The 19,890-nt window shown below is 49.2% G+C and overlaps 3 protein-coding genes and 1 non-coding gene across 9 annotated transcripts in view; all 4 read right to left on the bottom strand.

The window, feature by feature from the left end:
• STX5 (syntaxin 5) overlaps nt 1-5,198 on the bottom strand; it is a 28,976-nt gene extending 23,778 nt beyond the window's left edge. The window contains exons 1-6 of one of the 5 annotated variants that reach the window (XM_061165391.1): nt 5,041-5,174; nt 4,500-4,600; nt 4,115-4,358; nt 3,069-3,139; nt 2,849-2,904; nt 2,660-2,730 (exon numbers count right to left, since the gene is read on the bottom strand). In XM_061165391.1, the coding sequence (XP_061021374.1) occupies nt 2,660-2,730; nt 2,849-2,904; nt 3,069-3,139; nt 4,115-4,339 (423 nt within the window). In that variant the 5' untranslated portion in view covers nt 4,340-4,358; nt 4,500-4,600; nt 5,041-5,174. Of the gene's footprint in view, nt 1-2,659; nt 2,731-2,848; nt 2,905-3,068; nt 3,140-4,114; nt 4,359-4,499; nt 4,818-5,040 lie in introns of those variants that run through there. The other 4 variants (XM_061165377.1, XM_061165411.1, XM_061165401.1 and 1 more) reach the window with 4 other exon arrangements.
• A 235-nt stretch (nt 5,199-5,433) lies between these two features.
• TEX54 (testis expressed 54) lies at nt 5,434-5,862 on the bottom strand. Its single transcript, XM_061156829.1, has 2 exons — nt 5,796-5,862; nt 5,434-5,688 (listed from the first exon to the last, which is right to left on the bottom strand). Exons 1-2 carry the CDS (start codon nt 5,860-5,862, stop codon nt 5,483-5,485), a joined length of 273 nt encoding a protein of 90 aa, XP_061012812.1. The 3' UTR covers nt 5,434-5,482.
• A 141-nt stretch (nt 5,863-6,003) lies between these two features.
• Nucleotides 6,004-14,091, bottom strand: WDR74 (WD repeat domain 74). 2 transcript variants are annotated; one of them, XM_061165294.1, is made up of 13 exons: nt 13,881-14,091; nt 13,020-13,151; nt 11,999-12,124; nt 11,811-11,917; nt 11,608-11,729; nt 9,451-9,526; nt 9,160-9,306; nt 8,892-8,993; nt 7,509-7,609; nt 7,361-7,416; nt 6,882-7,027; nt 6,724-6,780; nt 6,004-6,225 (listed from the first exon to the last, which is right to left on the bottom strand). In XM_061165294.1, the coding sequence occupies exons 3-13, from the start codon at nt 12,060-12,062 to the stop codon at nt 6,046-6,048; spliced, it is 1,158 nt and encodes a 385-aa protein (XP_061021277.1). In that variant the 5' UTR covers nt 12,063-12,124; nt 13,020-13,151; nt 13,881-14,091; the 3' UTR covers nt 6,004-6,045. The 2 variants fall into 2 exon arrangements, with proteins under 2 accessions (XP_061021277.1, XP_061021270.1); XM_061165287.1 differs by lacking the exon at nt 13,881-14,091 and having other exon boundaries at nt 13,020-13,169.
• Nucleotides 13,916-14,106, bottom strand: LOC133040952 (U2 spliceosomal RNA). Its single transcript, XR_009689082.1, has one exon. It is a non-coding gene; the product is annotated as a U2 spliceosomal RNA (small nuclear RNA).
• Nucleotides 14,107-19,890: the final 5,784 nt, after the last annotated feature.

Genomic DNA, 19,890 nt, shown 5'->3' with positions numbered 1-19,890 from the left:
TCACCTAGCTTACATAGCTATACGGTCTTGGTCTGCCCACTCCTCTGGCCTTACCCCACCAGCCGCCTTCTCACTGGCTGTGCTGCAGCCACACTGGCCTCTTCCATGTGTCAAATGTACCAAAGTCACTCAGGCCTCAGGGCCTCTCCCTTTGCCACTCCCACTTTCTAGAATGTGCCCCCTCTGATTTTTGGATGACCAATTTTTTCCTTACCATTCAGGTCTCCATGTCCCTTCCTCAGCTAGGCCATCCCAGATCACCCCATATAAAGTGGCCCCTACCCTGAGGCGCTCACTCTCCTTATTTAATAGGATGTCCCACCACCTGAAATTTTATTTTCTGTTTACTTATACACTGTTTTGGAGAAGGCAATGGCAACCCACTAGAGTACTCTTGCCTGGAAAATCCCATGGACGGAGGAGCCTAGCAGGCTACAGTCCATGGGGTCACTAAGAGTCAGACACGACTGAGCAACTTCACTTTCACTTTTCACTTTCATGCATTGGAGAAGGAAATGGCAACCCACTCCAGTGTTCTTGCCTGGAGAATCCCAGGGATGGGGGAGTCTGGTGGGCTGCCGTCTATGGGGTGGCACAGAGTCGGACACGACTGAGGTGACTTAGCAGCAGCAGCAGCAGCATATACTGTTTGGTTCACCCACTTGGAAAGAAGTTCCCAAAGGCAGGGATCACATGGGTCTTCTTTGTGTTGAATCCCCAGAAACAGGCAGCCAAAAGTCACTCAGTAACGTGAGGGATTGAAAAAACAAACCAACGAAGCCTCACAACAACCCTGCAAGGTGTGTACTGTTATCATCACCTTTTTCTTTAAAAGGGGTGTAGCCTGCCAGGCTCCCCCATCCATGTGATTTCCCAGGCAAGAATACTGGAGTGGGCTGCCATTTCCTTCTCTAGGGGATCTTTCTCCTTCCTTCTCCAGGATAAGGTAGCTTACCCAACATCATATCATAAGTGGTGAGCCTGGGATTTGAAGTCTGTCTCAATCCAGTCAGTGGTTACCTATGCAAGTCCCCAACAGGGACTTCCCTGGCGGCCCAGTGGTTAACAATCTACCTTGCAAAGCAGGGGACTTGGGTTCAATCCTTGGTTAACAAACAAAGATTCCAAATGGTCTGAAGTAACTAAGCCAAAATGCCGCAACTACTGAGCACACACACCATAACTAGAGAATCAGTGCGCTGCGAGGAAAGATCCCCCATGATGCAGTGATGGTCCCACGTGTCATAACTAAAATCCAATGCAGCCAAACACATAAATATTTAAAAAAGAGTAATAACACCCCAATAGTTAATGGAACCCTCTCCCATTCAGCATAGCATCTCTTCAATGTGTCTGCCCTTTGGCCTCTGCCATAATCATCTTCATACCGGACAACTGCACAAGCCTCTACCCTCACCTCTCTGCCCATTCATGCTCCAGGGTGTTTTTCTTCCTCCCACGGACATTCAATTTCTCATGTTATCCTTATTACATTATTCTGGGAAAGACACAAATCATATCGTTAGAGCTGCTATACCAGTGTCTTGCAGACAGAACTAGAATCCAGGTTCTAATCGTCTTTGCAGCCCACACATTCAGAATGATTCTACAGTCCTTTGCAAGCCCCACGATGGTCTTTACAACCAGCTACCAGTCTACCTTTTCAGCCTCATCTGCTGCCATGATCACCAAGTACTGAGCAACGAATACATGCCAGGGGATTCTCAGGTGTTACAGTGGGAAAAAATCTGCCTGCCAATGCAGGAGACACAAGAGACATGGGTTCGATCCCTGGGTCGGGAAGATGCCCTGGAGTAGGAAATGGCAGCCCACTCCAGTATTCTTGCCTGAAGAATTCCATGGACAGAGGAGCCTGGTGGGCTACAGTTCATATGGTTGCAAGGAGTCAGACACGACTGAACAACTGAGCACCACATGCCAGACACTGTCACAGGTGTCTGGGATACATCCCTGAACAAAGAGAAAGAAAAATTCCTGCTCTTGTGGCATTCCCATTTGTTATTTTCTTTCTTCTTGATGTGGATGAGGTAAGTGAGAGGAAACAACAACAGACAAATAAGCTTTATAGAGACTGTTAGAATGTATCAAGTGCTATCAAGAAAATAGAGCAAGGTAAGGGAGATCAGAGTTGGGGGGGCTGGGGCATTAAACAGCAAGGTAGGCCTCCCTGAGCACATGACATCTGAGCAAAGACTTGAACTTTTCCCTTTTATGAGACATGCCTCTGCACACTGTTTCCTATGTCTCAAGTGTTCTTCTGTTACCTCTCCACAAGCCTCGAAACCAGCTCAGTTTTCACCTCCTCGATAAAATATTTCCCAGCGTACCCAGAATCTCATTCATCTTTTTGTACAATCTTTTCTGTGCCACTAGCTGCCTATTCAGTGTAAGCGTGAGTTTATGGGACTGGATACCTCTTCCAGACAATAAGCCCTTAAAGGCTGGTATCTGCCTCATAATGCTTCTGTGGCAAGTGCCCAGCACAGTGCTTTGTATATAGTAGATGACCACTGACACAACAGAGGAACAGGATATTTGGAGTTGGCTTGAGAAACTTGCTTTGAGACTCTATAGCAAGGGAAAAAGATGGAAGTGATCCAACTGGAATGCCCGACTCTCCTGACTGCTAGTCACTCACCTGTTTGATGATATAAGTTAGCTCCTCAATTTCCACTGCCTTATCATCAAAGAGGGACTTGCGCTTTGCCACTGCAGAGACAAACAAGAAGCCACCACAGGTGAGGTCGGAGACCAGACTCAAGACAGTAGGGTTCCTCAGCCCTCCGGTGTTCACTGCCCAGGCTCCGAAAGGTCCAGGAACACTCACAGATTGTCAGCTTCTCCAGCTTGGCAAATGTGTTGCTGAGGTCCTTCCCAATGCGCCTGCAAATGAGCACAAGTGAGAACACTGTGGAAGGGAAGGAGAGGGCCTTGCCCACCTTAGCACTAGCACAACCAATCCCAGTCCTCGCCACCAAGGTCACCAGAGGCAAGACTACCTCTCCTCAGACACTGGCCAACCCACCACATAACTTCTCCCAACTCACTTGGCCATGAGGGTAAATTCACTGCGCTGCCGGACAGCACGCAGAGCCGGCTTGTTTGTCTGGATTCCATTCTGAAAGGCAACGTCAAAAAGTAAAACTTTACTTTTTCCTTCCCATTGCCAGCTTTCACTATTCCCCAGGAATCCCCTAAACTCGCCCTCTAGTGCTAGTGGCATCCTCTACTGGACAGGCCACACAAAACCTGATGCCACCACTTACTAGAAGGGGGCCTGGGGACAAGTGACTTAAACCACTCCGAATCTCTGTTTCCTCTTATGTAAAATGGAGACAATTCTACACATCTCCTTTTGTTGTTGCTAAGATTAAAAAACATAAGGATTATAAATTATTTTAGCCAAATATCAGGTCCATGATAAGCACTAAATAAATGGTAACTAGTATTACCATTCCATTCCTCCAACTGGGGAATTGAGAGGATAAACAGGAAGCTCTTGGAGATGATATAGAAGAGCAGTTGTAAACAACAACTGAGCAGTAAAAATATTTAAAATCACAATTACTCAGTTTCCAGATTCAGAAAGTCTGGAACAAAACAAAGCAATCTAATTTTTAAAAAAAGCACTCCCAAGTGATTTTTATTAAAATTACTTTATTTGGAAAGTTTCTTTCATTTTACAGATATAAAAACTGAGGTCCAACTAGTTTAACTTCCATGTTGTCATGAAGCAAACTTGGTAGAATTATACTGGAATGAGAATTTAAAGCGTTTGTCTCTGAACTAAATAAAGGCTCTTTCTAGAACCTGTTCCTTATCCAAACCAAATATACTGTAATCATTTCTCGCCTTGAGATATTCATTCCAGAATAGCAACCCTAGATTCCTGATTAAACAAAACATCAACAAAGTCTGGATTCTTGCCTCTAGATTAGCTAGCCCACCTTTTCTCTGCTTGTTAGATCCTACCATCCCAAGCTGGACCAGGTCTCCATCAGGCTCCCCCAAGAATTACTTCAATGGTGCTGGAGCACCCCCTCTCCCAGGTTTGAGTAAGACTCACTCTGCCTCTCCCAGTCCAGGTCCTTACCTGACGACTCTGCAGGGACTTGCAGGCTGACAGGAACTCCTGGGTCCGATCCCGGCAGGACATGGTGTCGGGAGGGGGAGGGACCAGGGCCACTGGGGGGGGCAGAGGGGCGATGTCGCTGCTGCTACTGCCAGCAGTTGCAGGGGACAGGACCTGTGTCTTTGAGAGACCCAGGTAGACACCCTGATCCGTGTTCTTAGATCCGTAGCGTTTCCGCGGGATCATTGAGACGCATAACCTCGGACTGTGGTGGAGGGGAGAGTGTCATTCCCCAGGCAGCCTCCTTCTCCACCAATCCCCCGCCCCAACCAGCAGTTCTTCGGGGCCCCTCTGCACTTGGCACGGAGTTTCGAGCCCGAAGCCACCCGTAGATCCTGGGACCGACCCGCAGCTGACAAGATCCTGCTTTTTCAGCGGCCCAAGCCGTCCCCCTCCTCAGACTCTTCTTCCAACTTGGTTCCGGCGGCCACAGCGCGGGCCGGGGCCCTGAAGTAGAGACAGGGCCAGAGCCAGGTCCTGTGGCCCTGAGGCTCCAGCCCGTCCCGTGCAACTGCCCCAGGCCCTAACTGGGCCCTCTCGTATCCACTGGTTCCTCCGACTCCTCAGGGAGAAACGGGGACGGACCACCTCAGAGGGACACACTTCGGTGGGCGGAGGGGGGAATCTCTAGGTGTTTATTTGAAGCAGGAAGTCCCACCCTTCCCTCGCCCAAGTCCCACCTTCTGGAAGTCTGCAAACACTGATTAGCTAACGCCGACGTCCTTCTTAAAGGGACTTTTCTGATTGGACGGTGAGGTATTCGCTCACTCCGAGCCGGGCCGGCAGGACTTGCCCGCTTGTCCCTGGTTCCCTTCCCCCCGCCCGGCGCCGTCCCCGGAAAGAGCGGCCCAGAGCAGGCACGGCAGCCAGACCCTACCGAGTCCTACCTCCTTTCTGCCGCCTGCCGCTGCCGCCACTGCTACAATCTCCCAGATCGTCACCACCTCCTCCCCCTGGAGCCGAAGCCGCCGAAACCCGACCAAAGACTGGAAGCCGCCACGTCACCCACACGTAACCCCACCCCCGGTAACAGGAAGGCGGTACCACGCCTCCTAGAGCCCGGCGACCCGAGAGACACGCCCCTCCACCAAAACGCATGTGTTAATTCGCCCCCCCATTGGCTAGGCTACCCCTGTGGCCCCGCCCCCAAGTAACTAAAGTCGGGGGCCCAGGGGACTGGCCAACCTCAGGGAAGGAGCCTTAAAGAGCCCGCGATCCTGGTGGTGCCCGCGCCCTACGTGCCGAAAGACGAGGCACAAGCGCTCAGGCAGGTACACGTTAGAAACTTTATTCTCTGAAGGCTGGGGAGGAGTGAGAACAGGGCTGGAGTCACCCCTTCTCCGGCTCCTCCTGGATCATCTCCTGCTCGCGCTCCTGGATCCTACTCGCCTGCTTTAGATTCTGGACTGCCTGCCTCTTGGTTGACCGAGAGGAACCCCGACGGCTGAACATGGATAGCCGCCGCCACAGCACAGTGATCAGAAGACTTTCGTTCGACCTGCGATCCCGTTGCTCCACCGAGTCCGCATCAGTGCCTGCGAGGATGCGAGGCCGCTGAGTTCTACTCTCCCCAGTCCAACCTCCGGGTGGTCCAGTACCCACTCCCAGCTCCCTGGGCCCCCCGGTGTGTCTCTGGTCCCACCTTCTGACCCGGCCTCCTTGGCCTGCTCATCCGAAATCTGAAAGTCCTTGTCTTGGCAGCAGCCCATGGCCGCACATGCGGCCCTGCACTCGGTGCCACCCGCACCAGCCGCCAGGTTCCCGGCCCTGCTTTTGTGACGTCAGATACCCCCACCACCCCAGCTCAGGGAGCCGCCACCACTCTCCCATCACAAAAGGCAAAGTCATGGTACGTTTTTAAGGTGTTTATTTACAAAGTGAGCACAAGCTCTTCAGGAGCTGGTGGACCCAGGCCGTTTCTTCTTTCTCCGTCTGGCTTGGAGAGCGCCTTGGGTCTGCTCCCAATTGGGGAGCTTCCGCTTGGCAGCTGCCTCCAAGGAGGCCCAAAGTTCATCTGTCTCTGTGTCTTCTGAGGGCACCTTGTTGGGCTCTTGAGGCTCTTGCGGTTCATCCTGGTGAGTAGAAGCCCTCAGGAGTCAGAGGTACAATAACAGACCCACAGGGAGGAGAATCATTCCTCCAGGTACCACCCCTTGTTTCCTGCTCCTAAATACCACGCCCATCCATGCTGCTGGACTTCCCTGGTGGCTCAGCTGGGAAAGAATCTGCCTGCAATGTGGGAGACCTGGGTTCAATCCCTGGGTTAGGAAGATCCCCTGGAAAAGGGAATGGCTACCCACTCCAGTATTCTGGCTTGGAGAATTCCATGGACAGAGGAGCCTGGTGGGCTACAGTCCATGGGGTCACAAAGAGTCACACATGACTGAGTGACTTTCACTTCACTTCATCCATGCTCCTATGTTACCCTTGGCAATGACCCTGTCAGGACTATTCCTGGCAAGTGGGTGGACAGTCTCAGGTCTAAGTTCCAGCTGCTTCCCTTTCCTCTTCACAGAGAGATCCTCACACCTGTACCCTTAGCTCCCACATTCCCAGACCCAAGAGCTTACCTCCCAGTTATCCCTGCCTGACAGGAGAAGGCAGTTCAGTTGAGATTTGAGATAAACCTGCAAGAGATGAGGGACCTTAAGGGGCCAGGTCTGCTGAAACAGAAGCAAGAGTGGGGGAGGGAGGAGGGCACAACGAGCAGGAATGAGTGGTTTCTCACCTTATGCTCTAGGCCCCGTGGATTCCGGATCCTGTGTATCCTCAAGACTCTGTCCAAACCACAGGAGGCTAGTAGAGGCTTTGAAGGGTGGCACTGCAGCCCTCGGACGCTGCCCGCCAGTCCCTTTAGACAGCCCAGCAGGCGCCCTGGAGAAAGGGGGCAGGTATCAGTGCTAACTGGTCAGCCAACGATCATTTATTGAGTGTTTTCTGTTCAAATCACTTTCTTTCAACATTTAATCCTCGTTTAACATAATGCTGACATGGCAGTTACCATTAACATCTCCATTTTTCAGGTGAAGAAACTAAGGCACAGGGAATTAACAGAGTAATTTGTCCAAGGTCACACAGCTTTTGGCAGAACCGGGACTGAACCGGCACCTGAAAGAGGGCTCAGCAGCTCCACCGCCCCTTGTCAGAGGGGAATCCTGCCCTTCCTCCCCACCCCTGCCCCCCTGCAAGGCTCCCTGGTCTACTCACCTTGTCGAAGGTCAATTTCTGCCAGCTGCCCATGAGTATTCCCCACAATCACTGAACTGAGGAGGAGACCAGAGAGACATACATGGGTCGGTCAGCAGGAGCCCCCTGGAGTCCTCCCCAGGCCCCACTGTGCCTGCTACACACTCACTTGCCCTCAGGAGTCAGGGTCATGGCTGTCAGTGGGTACTCTCCGTAGGTGGCCTCAAGGACTGGCCTGCGCTGAGGGGAGGCTGGATCATAGACACGGACCTGGAAGAAGACTGAGACATCACAATAGTACCTTTACTCTGGGTAGCCCCTCCGGCTTCTCTGCATCTTCACTTCCCCTCATTTGTTGTTTAGTCGCTAAGTTGTTTCCAACTCTTCTGTGACCCCATGGACTGTAGCCCACCAGGTTTCTCTGTCCATGGGATTTCCCAGGCAAGAATACTGGAGTGGGTTGCCATTTCCTCCTTCGGGGGATCTTCCCAACCCAGGAATTGAATCTAAGCCTCCTGCATTGGCAGGCAGATTCTTTACCGCTGAGCCACCAGGGAAGGCCCCCTACCCCATACACTGCTTTTACAATCCACTCTTTCAGAGAAACTTTCTCATTTGAAATACACCCTTCTTTTCTGAGTGTTGAGGAGTAGAGGAGAGCTGCTGAGGAACATGAATGTATAGAGCTGAGAACAGAGGTTTCCCAGGCTAGGAGCAGCAGCATCCCCATGGTCTGCATGTGTGTATAGCATTCCGTCTATACTCCCCTCTCATGATGCAAGAGCAAGCTGGCCCAACTGTCAGAGTTGCTGAACTCAAACAGAGAAAGAAATTAAGCCTGGACACGAAGGAGAGAGGAAGCCCTCATGTGTTTTCTGAGCAGAACTGTATTACCAAGAGCAGACTTCAGGTGCAGAGCAGAGGATGCAGGGCAAATGTAGCCCCACCCAGTCCTGCGTAGGTCTTAGGATTTCAAATTCCCTGGTGGTCCAATGGTTAGGACTCCAAGCTTCCACTTCGGATTCGATCCCTGATCAGGGAGGTATGACTGCCATGCAGCGCGGTCAAAAAAAAAAAAGCCCAGCTGAAAAGATCCCCAGTTGGGCCTTTCCTATACAGCTGAGGAATGGAGACCAGATATTACAGATACTAGAGGGTCATGCTTGGGTCCCAAAGCAAATTAGAGGCTGCCATCAGGACCAGAACCCAGTTCTTTTGATACCCAGTCCATGTCTTCTCATAACACAGGCCCCATGTGATTCTACTATGAAGGGGACACTCCCTTCTCTCTTCTAGGTGGGAGGAAAAGGAAGAATCACAGTTCAGGCAACTCCTTCCTAGAATGTAGTAAGCGAAGGTCACTGGCTTAGCCACTCGACTGGAACAGATGGGGGAAATGGTCCTTCTTCTGGGAGCTCAGGGATGACAGAAGGAAGGCGAGAAGAGTGGCTGTGCCAAATGGTGGGGACCAAGCCTGCAAAGAGCAAGCTTCCTGTTTCTCCAGGAAGCTATGTGAGCCCAGAAGAAGATAGGGGTGAGATGTGTGCCTCACCTGGTGGTACCCTGTACAGGTGACAAGCTTCTGTGACTCTGGGAGGAATTGTATGTCCTGGTCCCAGATGGGAACCCGCAGGTCGAGCCAATCATTCCGTACCTGGTGGGGTGAGTAGATGAGGAACAGAGCTGGGAGGGGCTCAGTGTGTCCCTTCCTTCTGCCCTCTATCATCATCCCCTAAAACCCAGCCGGTCTCCAATTCATAATCAGTGGCCTCGACTCCTGGAAATTGGGACCCAGGTCCTCTCCACCCACCATCACTCACATTCTTGGCCCTGAACAAAGGCTCCTCAGATCCCTGCAGGTCCCACACCTTCAGAGCATTCTCCTTCCCACCTGTGGCAACGATGTGGGGGCGTGCTGGGTCTTGGCGCATCCTACATACCCCAGGGCCCACTCTCAGTTCCAGGAGCTGAAAAGAATGAGAGAAGGGAGATGAGTCACTTCCAGATTCTTAATCCTCCTCCCCCAAAGCCTTCATTGGCTCTACCCTGGGCCCCACCTTCCCCAACCATCAGGATTAGGATGGGGGGGTGGGGGGCGGGGGATGCCTCACTGGGTCAGAGGATGCCTCCTTGTCCTTGTCATGCCAGACTCGAAGAATCCCAGAATCCACACATGTGATGAGGGTGCTGCAGGCAAAGGGAGGATAGAGTTAAAAGAGCAGGGGTAAATGGTGTTCTCTGTCCCCAGTCGACCCACCCCTAAATTCATATGAACTAGACTCCCTCCTACCAGCCCTGTTCCTAAGGAAGCCTCTAGGTAACTCAGGTCTGGGCAGGGCTTGATGGCTGTTATTTAATTTCCTCATCAAGGTAATGGTTTACCGGTCTTATAAGTAAGGAAACTGAAGCTACAAAAAATTAAAAGATTTGCCACTTAGCTATAAATGTCAGAATCAGAGCTGCAATCAAGACTGTGATACTGCAAAGCAGAGTCTTTGCTATTCCACAGCTCCACCTGGGGCACCTGGCCCTGCTGATCTTTCTTGATGTGCTCACCAGGAGTCAGGAGGAAGAACTCTAAAAGCACTGAAATGGGACTGCTCTGGATTTAGTGTTTGGTCAGAATCAAACACCAGCTTCCTCTCTGTTCTGGGTTCCCTGTTCTGGGTGTCAGACCAGACAAGCCAATCTCTCACCAAGATCTGTATAGCCCAAGCCCTCTGATCTTTCTCATATTTGCCCACTCTCCCCAACTGGGTTCAGGCTCTAGGTTTTCCTGGGTTGTGGCAACAGTCTCCCAACTGCCCCATCTCCAGTCCATCTCCACGTTCCTGCAGGCTCACAGCTCTGACCACAGTGTTTCCTGCTAAGAAACCAATCATGCCTCACTACCTATGAAACTGCAGATTGCTCAGCCTGACACTTAAAGCACTTTACCTTAAATCCCAACTTAACTCGTTTATCTTATATTAAAATTCTTCCTCATAAGTTTTTAAAAAGGGAAAAAAAAGTCTCCTGGGCTTCAACCCCCAGTTCAGTTCAGTTGCTCAGTTGTGTCCGACTCTTTGCGACCCCGTGGACTGCAGTATGCCAGGTTTCCCTGACCATCACCAACTCCTGCAGCTTGCCCAAACTCCTGTCCATCGAATTGGTGATGCCATCCAACCATCTCATCCTCTGTCATTCTCTTCTCTTCCTGCCTTCAATCTTTTCCAGCAGTTCTTTGTATCAGGTGGCCGAAGTATTGGAGCTTCAGCATCACTCCTTCCAATGCATATTCAGGACTGATTTCCCTTAAGACTGATTGGTTTGATCTCCTTGCAGTCCAAGAGACTCAAGAGTCTTCTCTTCAACCCCCAAATGCTGTTTATCTTCCCTGTGATGTGCCCTGTAGCCTCACACCAATCCTTGGCCTCTGCTCAGGCAAAAGCCTCTTTCTAGAATGCCCTTACTCCTTTCTCCATCTGTCAAAATTCTACCCAAACTTCAAGGCCAAGTTCAAATATTCCTCCACCCCCTCTCCCCCCGATCTAGCCTTCCAGACTCACCTGTCAAGAGTTAACGTCACCAAACCTACACAGTCAGCTCACAGCCTCTCTCTTCACCTTCAGTAGAAAACTAAGCCTGCAACCCAGCATTTCCTATTCTTTACTTTAGGAGCTTTACCACTTTGTTGGTGGTTGTTAGCCCCCATTTAAAAACATATTCTAAACTTCCCTAGTGGCTCAGTTGGTAAAGAATCTCCTGCAATGCAGGAGACCGCCTGCAGTGCAGGAGACTCGGGAAGATCCGCTGGAGAAGGAAATGGCAAATCGCTCCAGTATTCTTGCCTGGATAATCCCGGACAGAGGAGTCCGGCGGGCTACTGTTCATAGGGTTGCAAAGAGTCGGACACGACTGAGCGACTAACACTTTCACTTTCAAACTATTAAATAATGTGCTCAGGGTCATCCAAAAGATTATTATGCCAAAAAAACAAAAACAAAAACCCAAAAAACAAAACTCTGGAAGAAGCAAACTTTATGATGGCAGATACTGTGTCTGGTTTACCTAAGCCTTTGCATTTCGCCCAGTGCCTACAAACAACCAAGTAACTGTTTCATAAATATTTGTTATAGGAATGAACGGATGAAGGCAGGAAAAAGGTCCCTGTCACGCAGACCAGGCTCACATCAACTCAAGAGTTGATCGCCATCACTCGGTCGTCCAGCGGGAGCCTCAACACTCTCGCTACGACCTGAGCGTTTCTGCAAGGGGCTTGGTCTTACCCGTCAACCTGGGCGAGGCCTCGGAACGTGCCCTCCCCTCCAGGACATTGCCTCTGGCCCTGGAACCTGCCTTCCTCGGTGCTGAAGTGCTTCACTGTCCCATCGGCACAGCCCACCAGGATCTGCGGGCAGAGGAGCACAGGATGGCGAGGAGAGCGAGGCGGCCGCGCCCCAGACTCCCAGCTCTGTCAGCGGTCGCTCACCTGTGTCTCGCCGCCCGCACCCCAACACAGGGCGCTCACCGCCTCTTCGCGCCGCGGCTGTCCTGACGCCGTGAAGTTCGCCGCCTGTTTGCGCTGAAGGTTCACTCCTGCGGGACACGGACGTCAATCGCATCAGAGTCGCGAAACGGTGACGCCCGCAGTTCCCGACGCCCGACTCCGCTACCCACCTTTCAGGATGCCAGTGTCGGTACCAACCCACACATGGTTCCAGCGTGCAGCCGCAGCCGCCATAGCCGAGCTCGGGAACCCAAGGCTCACACTTCCGGCGCAGCGCCTGCGTCACCAGCGTGAGCCTAGTGGGATACGGAGGAACTCCATTTAAAGAACCGGAAGAGTTTAAAAATATTCTCCCCGCCAGCTAGTTTTGCTTTTTACAAAAATGAAATCTAGAGACTTGTTTGTGGAGATCTGAACAGTAACTTGACCATTTTACATTTGGAGTAAAAGGCATACGATCTGAACCACAATATCGGATCCAGGCAGCCCTAGTCTGTTTCTCTGCTCTAAAGCAATGTACGTTTTCTGTACAAGAGAAGAAAAGAGCTTATTTCAGGAAAGACTCAAATCACTAATGAGGCGCATGGCTTCAACTTCAAGCGTAATAGGACAAAATGAACAAAGTTGGGGGAAATGAAACCGACGAGCTCGGTTTTGGAAAGCGAAGGTAGGGGCGTTTTTATTTCCTCACGTTGAGATTTGCTGATGGTATAAAATGGCACCATGGGCAATGAATGAAGATCTACAAAATTAAAAGAAACAGTTCTTCCAAAGACAAGCTCCAACTTTAAAATCTCATAACGGCCCCGTTCTTTGAATGACTTGTCTGAAATAAGTCTTATCAGAAACTTTGCTGTTTGAAATTGTATCGGTAAGAATAAAGCATCCCACTCTTGCCTGGCAGATCTGTCCTCCACAGAGAAAGTCTTGATTGCCACCTTAGTTGGAGAACTGCCAATAAGTTTCAGAGCTTAACATTCCAGGCAAGCCGCGCGGTTGGGCCACGGAAACACCACAACCACCACTACCGCCGCCCCCCCAAAGTAAATCTGAACAGTCTCTTTCCCTGAAATACTATGATTTTCCTTTATGAGACGTTCAACTATTTCTCTGCTCGGAAGTCTTCCTCACTGTAAGGCCAGGTGCACACCCAGAGTTTTCAGGATGAGGGAACTAGACCAGGAAACTTACCCGTTATAAAGAAGACTACTAAGCATGTCACCATTCTTAAAATTGTAGCTATTTATAGTTGCTAAGTCGGACCCGACGGCTTTGGCGACTCTGTGGACTTAAACCCAGCCAGGCTCGTCTGCCCAAGCGATTCTTCAGGCAGGAATACCAGTGAAAATGAAAAGGACGAGTTACTCAATCGCGTCTAAATCTTTGCGACCCCATAAACTGTACTCCGCCAGGCTTCTGTCCATGGGATTCTCCAAGCAGGAATATTGGAGTGGTAAACTATTCTCCTCCAGGTGATCTTCCGCGTCTCGCGGAATCGATCCCATGTTTTTTGGTTGGCAGGGACTTGCTCTTGTTGAGCCTTTTAGAAAACCCCGAATATACGTAAAATCGCGTCACGACTACCCAAACTACCACCATTATGTTACATGTACGAGAATCCTTTACAGAGCGTTCAAGTAAATTACAAAAAGTATAAACTACTGTTATTTAATAAAAGTGTCCGAAACACTGAAAAAAAAAAACAAAAAACAAAACTTAAGCATGTCAAGCGTGATCCACCCGTTTTAACCCAAACAGTACTCGCCAAGTTTCCATAAAGGAAACTCAAGACTCATTTCATTCTTTCATGTTTCTACTGAGTTAAATTGTCTGGATAGAAAGTACACAGTAGAAATCAACACAGCGTTGAAACCCCACTTAGTAGAATATCGGGGTTACATGAACTCCGCTACTTATATATAAAACTTGCCAAGCAAAAATAAACCGAAGGTCAATTCTCCCCCTGCAGAGACTTTTAAGTTAGTGATAAACCACTAAACCCGATTAACTACGAAATATTTTAATCACAGCAAAATTACTTCAACTTCAAACCTTTTTTTTGAGACAAAGATTTATTCCCCTCGAAAGAGGGGTGCACCGTTCCTGGAAGTACTGCAATACCAGGTCGATGCGTGGAGTGGACGGAGCAAGCTCCTATTCCAACTCCTAATTCCAAAAATCCATTTAATATATTGTCCTCGGATAGAGGACGTATCAGATATTAAACTGATAAGAACAGATACTACACTTGATCTTAGCCAAAAGGCCGAGAAGCGATAACTACAAGCCTCTCTCCGGGCCAGCCTTACTCTTAGAGTAGCTTTTACGGTTGTGGTGACTTTTATGGCCTAATCATTAGATTCTTTTCAAAGTGTAGTTTTACTTAAAACCAATTTTTCATCATTTATGATTCATAATCATAACTAAAATTTGGAAATAGACCTCAAATTGTGTGGTTTACTGCGTCTCCTTCCGGCTAATTTCCTATGTATTTTGCATAAACCCGCCCTTCTGCTTTTTCGCTTTCTGGGATTGGTCCCCATGGTAGACGTGGTTTCTATGGCCGCCTGGTGTCTTACCCTCGGAGACTGGCGATCTCTCCCCGACAGAAGGGGCAGCAGAGCTGTGGTGGTCGTTAGTCTGCCGAAGCAGATGCAGGGCGGCGCCCCTCTTCCGGACTTTTACTTGGAAAGGCCCGCGGTTCCTGAACGCTGACTTTGGTGTCCAAAGAACCTAGTTGGGACCCCTGTCCTCCAGTTCCTGATTTGATGCCACGAGGCATGTTGCTTGTGTTTCCCAGGTGGCACTAGTGGTAAAGAATTCCGCTGCCAAAGCAGGAGACAAGAGAGACTGCTTCGATCCCTGAGTCGGGAAGATCCCCTGGAGGAGGGCACCACCCCCTCCAAAATTCTTACCTGGAGAATCTCATGGACATAGGAGCCTGGTGGGTTACGTTCGCAGAGCCGAACACCACTCTTGGAACTTAGCACGCACGGCATGCACGCAAAGCTTAGGCTCCTGTCTTCTCCTCGGTTAAATGGAGGAATAATAATCCGCGCTTATGGGTGCTTGTGAGAACTGAAGACATGCTGCTCTCGGTCCAGAGGTGACAGTGGAAGTTTGCCTTTAGACTGTCTTCCCCTCGCATTACGGGGCTCCCGGCTGGAATCTGCTCCTCCCCGCTCCCTGATTTACTGTAACATCCGCCCCCACCCCACTTACATCTTGCCGTTTGTACCATCCACTACCCACCGTTGGCCCCACAGCCGGGGGAAAAGCGGCCTCAGAAAAGCGTTTCGGAGCCTCCTGATTGCTAAACCCAGGAACCAGCGGTGGGAGAGGGGATGAGGCAATGCAGGTCAAATTGAACAGAACCGGTACTTTCGAGGCTCAGAGCAAAGCCCAGCTGTATGAAAGGCTCTTTGCTCTATGTAATGTCAGGCTCTTGCTGAGAAGGGACTTGAAGTCCTGTTTCCTTGGAAACTGTGTTAGTGTGAACACAGAACGTTCTATTCAGCTCCTTAACTGAGCTCTACATCTGGGTTGGAATTAGAGGCCGTGTCTCTGGAGCCTGGAGGGCTACCAATCGTGGGTTGCGAAGAGGCTACGAGCCTTGGACACGACTGAGCACACAGACACACACACACACGCACAAACACACATACCGTGCCTGGGTTGAGATCCTTCCAGCAAGAGTAGGACGTTCTATTTTCACTGATATGATTACAACTAGCAAAGTCTGATCATCTATGACTTTAGAGACTGCAGTTTCTCACACTGTGTACCTGTTAATAAACAGAAGCAATTTCTACAGGCTTCACCGATAAACCCAGAACCTCTAGGGAGAAGCTGAACTAAGGGAATGTTGTAGACAGAATAATGCCTCTACATGCCCATGTCCTAATTCTTAGAACTTCTCATTATGTTAACTTACATGGCAGACAAAATGTAATTCACATACATGATTAAATTAATAGTTTTGAGGAGAGATCATTCTGGACTGAGCTTCCCAGGTAGCAATACTAGTAAAGACCCTGCCTGTCAGTGCAGGCGTCATAAGAGATGAGGGTTCAATTCCCCTGGTAGGGAAGATCCCCTGGCCCCACTCCAATACTCTTCCCTAGAGAATCCCATAGACAGAGGACCCTGGTCGCTAAAAAATCAGGACTGAGCAATTTAGCATTTGCATCTGAGTTCTGGATTATCTGATGTGCTCCATGTACATAATCACAAAGATCACAAAGGGAGACAGGAGACTCAGTGTCAGATTGATGCAGCATCAGAAAGATTTGATAAACCATCACTGGCTTTGAAGATGAAAGAGGGTTGTCAGCCAAGCAATGGCGGTGGCCTCTAGAATCTAGCCAAGGCAGAGAAACAGATTCTCCTTCAGAGCCTACAGAAAGAAATGCAGCCCTGTTAGCACTCCTTGATTTTAGCCCGTTGAGACCCATTTCAGATTTCTGACCTCCCAAACTGTAAGATGATATATTTGCTTTGTTTGAAGCCACCAAGTTTGTGGTTCAGTCACTAAGTCACATCTGACTCTGTGACCCCATGACTGCAGCATGCCAGGATCTCCTACCCTTCACTGTCTCCTGGAGTTTGCTCAAATTCATGTTCATTGAGTCAGTGATGCTATCTAACCATCTCACTCTCTGCACCCCATTAGCCTTTTGCTTTCAGTCTTCCCAAGCATCAGGGGCTTTTCCCATGAATGAGCTCTTTGAATCTGGTGGCCAAAGTATTGGAGCTTCACTTCACCATCATTCTTTCCAATGAATATTCATGGTTGATTTCCCTTAGGATTGACTGGTTTGATCTTCTTGCAGTCCAAGGGACTTTCAAGAGTCTTCTCCAGCACCAAATTCAAAAGCATCAATTTTTCAGCGTTTAGCCTTCTTTGTGGTTCAACTCTCACTACCGGGAAAACCATAGCTTTGACTATATAGACCTTTGCCAGCAAAGTGATGTCTCTGATTTTTAATGCGCTATCTAATTTTGTCAGGGCCTTCCCTAATGGCTCAGATGGTAAAGAATCTGCCTGCAGTGCAGGAGACCCAGGTTTGATCCCTGGGACAGGAATATGCCCTGGAGAAGGGAATGGCTACTCACTCCAATATCCTTGCCTGGAGAACCCCATGGACAGAGGAGCCTGGCAGGCTAGTCAGTGGGGTCACAAAGAGTCAGGCATGACTGAGCAACTAACACTTCTGGGTTTGTCATAGCTTTCCTTCCAAGGAGCAAATGTCTTATAATTTCATGACTGCAAGTCACTATCAACAGTGATTTTGGAGCCCAAGAAAATAAAATCTGTCATTGTTTCCACATTTTCCCCTTCTATTTTCCATGAAGTAATGGGACTGGATGCCATGATCCTAGTTTCTTTATTGTTGAGTTTCAAGCCAGTTTTTTCACTCTCCTCCTTCACCCTCATCAAGAGGCTTTTTAGTTCCTTTTCACTTTCTGCCATTAGAGTGGCAACTTATTACAGTAGCCAAAAACAAAAAACAAAAAAACCACCCCAAAAACAAAAACCAACTAATACAAAGGCAAAAGCAAAATTCAGTTTCTTTGGGGACTTACCTGATAGTCTAATGGCTAAGACTTGGCTCTTGATGCAAGGGGCCGGGGTTTGATCTCTGTGCAGGGAACTAGATTCCACATGCTGAAACTAAGAGTTCAGATGCTGCAACTAAGACCTGGTGCAACCAAATAAATATTTAGAAAAAAAAATCATTTTCTTTTCTTTAATACTTATTTGGCTGTGCTGGGTTTTAGTTGTGGCATGTAAACTCTTAGTTGCAGCATGTGGGATTTAGTTTCTTGACCAGGGATCGAACCCAAGGCTCTAGCATTGGGAGCTCGCAGTTTTAGCCACTGGACCCCCAGGAAAGCCCCTTCAGTTTCTTTCAGTCCCAACCTTCTCTAAATTCTGTAAGATCCAACCTGGGGCCGGAGAAGGCAATGGCAACCCACTCCAGTACTCTTGCCTGGCAAATCCCATGGATGGAGGAGCCTGGTAGGCTGCAGTCCATGAGGTCACTAGGAGTTGGATATGACTGAGCAACTTCACTTTCACTTTTCACTTTCATGCATTGGAGAAGGAAATGGCAACCCACTCCAGTGTTCTTGCGTGGAGAATCCCAGGGATGGGGCAGCCTGGTGGGCTGCTGTCTATGGGGTGGCACAGAGTCGGACACGACTGAGGTGACTTAGCAGCAGCAGCAGCAGCAACCTGGGGGCAGACCATAGCTCCCTAGCCAAATAAGCTTCAGTCCGTCCATGAAGGCTGCAGTCAAGCATCCCAAGCACAGATCTCTGTGGGCTTTTCCCTGGCAGGTCTCAGATGTCAGGTTGGCAGTAGCCCTGTTCCTCCTCTGAATTAAAGGTTAAGAGGGAATGGCTCTGTCACTCGCATCTATTCTGACTCCTGCCTGTTGCTTCGTGGGTCCTGGGGGCTGATGGTGAGAGCCCCACCTGAACCTGGAAACCTGTGCTTCCTGGGAGGCCATTTGTCCATTTGTTTATGCTCTTTGAGCAGACACCCCTACAGTGATAAGCAATATCAGACATGGACTCTGCCTTCATTAAGTTTAAGGTCTACCGGGAAAAGGAAGAGAAGGCTCCTGTGATCCTTCAGGCAAGAAATGAATGTGGCTTAGGGGGTGGGGGTGGGTAGCTGTGGTGGCAGAGATGGAGAGAAGTGGAACTCATGGAGAGGGAAGGGAGAGGCAAGGCCAAGGGAATATTCTTCCCATGTGGGTACACTTAAATTTTGTAATTTAATGTTTTATTTTCATGAAACTGATAGAACAATTCCCCTCAATTTACATCCCCCTTTTGTTCTTTGTTACACCATGCAGCATGTGGGATCTTAATTCCCCAACCAGGGATCAAACCCATGCATCCTGCCGTGGGAAGTGTGGATTCTTTTTTTAAGGATAATTGCTTTGTACTGTTGTGTTGGTTTTTGCTGTACATCAATGTGAATCAGCTCTAAGTATACATATATCCCCTCCTTCTTGAGCCCACCAGGTTCCTGTCCATGGGATTCTCCAGACAAGAATACTGGAGTGGGTTTCCATTCCCTTCCCTAGTGTATTTTTCCGACCCAGGGATCAAACCCAGGTCTCCTGCATTGCAGGTGGACTCTTTACCATCTCAGCCAACAGGGAAGCCTATTAGGTTCTTCCGCCTCACAACTGACTCAATTTTTTGGGCTAATATTCCATTGTGTGTATACTGTGTGTATACTGTGTGTATCTTAGCCACAAGAATACCACTTCAGTTTAGTCACTCAGTTGTCCCCTTCTTTGCAACCCCATGGACTGCAGCATGCCAGGCTTCCCTGTCCATCACCAACTCCCAGAGCTTGCTCAAACTCATGTCCATCGAGTCAGTGATGCCATCCATCTCATCCTCTGTCATCTCCTTCTTCAATTTTTCCCAGCATCAGTGTCTCTCCCAATGAGTCAGCTCTTCATATCAGGTGACTAAAGCATTGGAGCTTCAGCTTCAACAGTCCTAATGAATTCAGGACAGTTTTTCTTTAGGATTGGCTGGTATGACTTCCTTGCAGTCCAAGGGTGAAGAAAATGGCAAACCACTTTAGTATTCTTGCCTTGGGAACCCCATGAACAGTATGAAAATGCAAAAGAAGACCACCAGAGAAGCCCCTATATTGCCTTTTACTTTACCAGTCCCGACACAACCATATTCTAAACATATGAAAATTTAACAACAGATGAACATTCTAGTTCATCAACTTTCTTCTTCTATTGAGAAATATAAAAGTGGTCATTATCTGAGACCACCTGGTTGGACAGCATCAGACCTGGGCTTGAGTAAGGTCTAGGAGATGCAGGACAGGGAAGCCTGGTGTGCTGCAGTCCTTGGGGTCGCAGAGTTGGACATGACTGAGCAAGCAGTACATATTCTTGCCAGAATTCTGTAGACAGAGAAGCCTGGTGGGATACAGCCTATTGCGTCACAAAGGGTTGTATAGGACTGAAGTGACATAACATATCCCAAGAGGGTACTAATGCAGTTCCCTTCTCAA

The sequence above is a fragment of the Dama dama genome, chromosome 2, assembly GCF_033118175.1.
Source record: "Dama dama isolate Ldn47 chromosome 2, ASM3311817v1, whole genome shotgun sequence".
NCBI lineage: Eukaryota > Metazoa > Chordata > Mammalia > Artiodactyla > Cervidae > Dama > Dama dama.
Note: the sequence above shows the minus strand (reverse complement) of the source record. Positions and strands in the feature narration are given on the sequence as shown.

What these genes read in the sequence shown, in the direction of transcription:
- WDR74 (XM_061165294.1), bottom strand. Translation starts at nt 12,062, where the DNA reads ATGGCGGCTGCGGCTGCACGCTGGAACCATGTGTGGGTTGGTACCGAC. An exon ending in GGCCTCGCCCAGGTTGACGG is followed by an intron (nt 9,527 to 11,607) that starts GTAAGACCAAGC and finishes CTTTGCCTGCAG; the next exon opens with CACCCTCATCACATGTGTGG. An exon ending in CACGGGGCCTAGAGCATAAG is followed by an intron (nt 6,781 to 6,881) that starts GTGAGAAACCAC and finishes CATCTCTTGCAG; the next exon opens with GTTTATCTCAAATCTCAACT.
- TEX54 (XM_061156829.1), bottom strand. Translation starts at nt 5,862, where the DNA reads ATGGGCTGCTGCCAAGACAAGGACTTTCAGATTTCGGATGAGCAGGCC. An exon ending in CAAGGAGGCCGGGTCAGAAG is followed by an intron (nt 5,689 to 5,795) that starts GTGGGACCAGAG and finishes GCATCCTCGCAG; the next exon opens with GCACTGATGCGGACTCGGTG.